The sequence below is a fragment of the Austrofundulus limnaeus genome, unplaced genomic scaffold (assembly GCF_001266775.1).
Source record: "Austrofundulus limnaeus strain Quisiro unplaced genomic scaffold, Austrofundulus_limnaeus-1.0 Scaffold2, whole genome shotgun sequence".
Classification (NCBI taxonomy): Eukaryota; Metazoa; Chordata; class Actinopteri; order Cyprinodontiformes; family Rivulidae; genus Austrofundulus; species Austrofundulus limnaeus.
In genome coordinates this window covers 409,953-413,022 of record NW_013952404.1, presented here as the reverse complement: position 1 = coordinate 413,022, position 3,070 = coordinate 409,953, and the positions used below count along the sequence as shown (strand labels likewise).

At 46.5% G+C, this 3,070-nt stretch overlaps 1 protein-coding gene across 1 annotated transcript in view; it reads left to right on the top strand.

Annotated features, from left to right (window-relative positions):
- Positions 1-773: 773 nt before the first annotated feature.
- The window catches only part of zmp:0000001267 (b(0,+)-type amino acid transporter 1), a 7,538-nt gene continuing 5,241 nt past the window's right edge, over positions 774-3,070 (top strand). The window contains exon 1 of the mRNA XM_014009327.1: positions 774-1,472. Coding sequence (XP_013864781.1) covers positions 774-1,472 — 699 coding nt within the window. The remainder of the gene's footprint in view (positions 1,473-3,070) is intronic.

Below are 3,070 nucleotides of genomic sequence, written 5' to 3'. Positions count from 1 at the left end.
TGTATGTATGTATGTATGTATTCTCCATTTTTACAGGTGTGCAGACAGATGTCAGGTGTGTTGTCTTGTGTTTTCTTGGTTTATATTTCACATATCTTCTCTAATCTCTTTCATTCTTTCCCACTACATTTCTCCCTTTTCTTCTTTTTCTTCTCCTATATATTTAAAAAGTCACTGATGATGAAGAAACTAATTAGTTCTGTTTTCTACTGAAGTAGCTAAAAAATTCTCCTATTTGTTTGTAGTAAAACTTCTCTCACTTGAAGCAAAGTCAAAGTCGAATAAACACTAGAGAATTTWATAAATTTCACCAATTTATTTAAAACGTGCTCACAGAAATAATAGAGTAACAGCRCTRAACTTCTGTCATGTTGGGAGTGTCCACAAATAACTACCTTTTTTCCTTTACACTTGTGTCTAAAACTTAGCCTCACCTGTTTCAGGGAGTCAGGGCACCTGCTGAAAGTGAATCATGGTCTGTGTGTGGCCAAAACCGGCTCTAATTAGTTTTCAGCAGTGAAGCAAGSACGACAGTCCCAGTGTTAACCCAGTCCCCTTTAAAGACAGAGAGACGATCTAACGGTTGTGTTTTGGCCTATAACGAGAGACGAAACATTTAAACTTGTGATTCATTCAGAAAGCTGTTAAGTAAGAACCACCCACGTAATTATTAACTTCACGTGTTGATGCAACAGTGACTTTGCCCACACAATTATAGGGTTTTAACTTCACGGCTGAGGCTGGCCAGCAGCAGATGGTCTGAAACTCTGGTGATGGAAGCCGAGCCGCAGAAACTCAGCCTGAAGCGGGAGGTGGGGCTGATGGGGGCTGTGTCACTGATAGGGGGGACAATGATCGGATCTGGGATCTTCATGTCTCCGCAGACGGTGATCTCCTCCRTCGGCAGCCCCGGGGCCAGCCTGGTGGTCTGGGCCTGCTGTGGCCTGCTGGTGATCACGGTGTCTTTCTGTTACGCCGAGCTGGGCACCGTCATCACAGAGTCGGGAGGAGAGTACATCTAYATCCTTCGGACGTCGGGCCCAGTCGTCGCCTTCATGCTGGTGTTCAGCTCAGTGTTCTTCGTCAGACCAGCCGGCGTTGCCGGCATCGCCCTGAGTTTCGCTCAGTACGTCGTGGCTCCTTTCTATTCTGAGTGCACCCCTCCCGTGCTGGTGGTGAAATGCGTGGCAGCAGCTGCCATCATAGCCTTGGCTGTCGTCAACTGCATGAACGTTCGCTTTTCTATGTCGGTGCAGGTGTTTTTCATGGTGGCCAAAGTTGTGGCCTTGGGGGTCATTATCGTCGGAGGGGTGGTGATGCTCATCGGGGGCCACACCGGGAGCTTCGAAGACTCCTTCCAGAACACAAATGTTGGTATCAACCCCATCGGTATCGCTTTCTACCAGGGACTGTGGTCGTACGACGGCTGGAACAATCTGAACTACGTGACAGAGGAGCTGAAACGTCCCGAGGTAAGAGGATTTATTCATCAGCTGGTGGGCGGTAATGGCTTTAAAAATTAAACTGTGGTAGTAGCCATGGCTGAAACTCATGAACCTCTGTATGGATTTCAAAAAATCTTTAGATGTACATGTAAATTATCCTTCTCATTGTAGAAAATTAGACTCTGGATAGTTTGACCCTCCCAATTGGTTTCTTTAAGACCATTGCTGATGTCATTCCACCTTGGCATTGTGTTACACACTTGATCCTATTGCGGTCCAGATTTTGTGGAATAATTGRCGTTCTTGCGTTGTTCACAAGTTGCAATTATCTTGTTTTATGAACAGTTAAGATAAGAGGTCTTACTTTGTTTATACAATATGCTGATATGTTATAGGATGACTCTGAAGATGGTTGATTATTAGTTTTAGTGATCAATAAAACTGGTTGAAGAACAAGAACAGAGTATTTTTTAGAAGCTATAGAACAATTGTCCTTGCTATTTCACGGGATTGATCTAAATGGAAGTTATTGTTAAACTTTAGAGGACTAAATTATCTTGGACATGGTTTGCAGGAGTGTTACTCAACATTTCATTCATTTCCAAATTCTTAAAGCAGCTTTCTGGTCAGGTTTGGTCAAACTGCAGCCAGCTCAAAAGCATGCAACTGGAAGWGGGAGTGCAGTCGAACCGCTTCACAATACTGTTATTTACTGTCTACTTTCCCTCTTGTTGAGTCAAACATTACCTAACCACTCACTGTTAAATACAGTGTAGTCGGTATTTCTGTCATTATCAGCAGTGCTGAGGAAGGAGCCACTTCAGACGTCCGATGATGGCAGAGAAGCTCGGTCTGAAGAGGGAAGTTGGGATACTTGGAGCCATGTCCTTCATCGCTGGGACCATGGTAGGATCTGGGATCTTCATTAACCCCCAGTACGTCCTGCTGACCATCGGCAGCCCCGGTGCCAGCCTTCTCATATGGACCTGCTGTGGGCTGATTGCCATGCTTGGGGGCCTCTGCTATGCTGAACTGGGAACACTCATCCCAGAGTCTGGAGGGGAGTACATCTAYATACTGAGGACTGCTGGGAAAGTGGTGGCCTTCATGTTTGTGTTCAGTTTCATCCTCGTCATGAGGCCCGTGAGCGCTACAGGGATAGCCCTGAGCTGTGCAGAATACGTTGTGGCCCCATTCTACAGYGGCTGCACCCCTCCACAGCTGGTCTTGAAGTGCGTGGCTGCGGGTGTGATCCTGCTGTTGTCCATTGTCAACTGTCTGAGCGTGCGTTTGGCCACTGGCATCCAGGTGGTCTCGATGGCGGTCAAAGTTGCGGCGCTGGCGGCAATCATCCTATCAGGGGTCGTGTTGCTCTTCAGGGGCAACACGGAGAACTTTGACGAGCCCTTTGGGGGRACAAATGTGGGCGTTAGCGCCATTGGCTTGGCTTTCTATCAGGGTTTGTGGTCCTATGACGGCTGGAACACTTTGAATTACGTAACCGAGGAGCTGAAACGACCTGAAGTAAGACGTTTAAACTCTGCATCTTCAACCACAACATCTTGTATATCTTATCTTTTGTGTGTGTGTGTGTGTGTGTGTGTGTGTGTGTGTGTGTGTGTGTG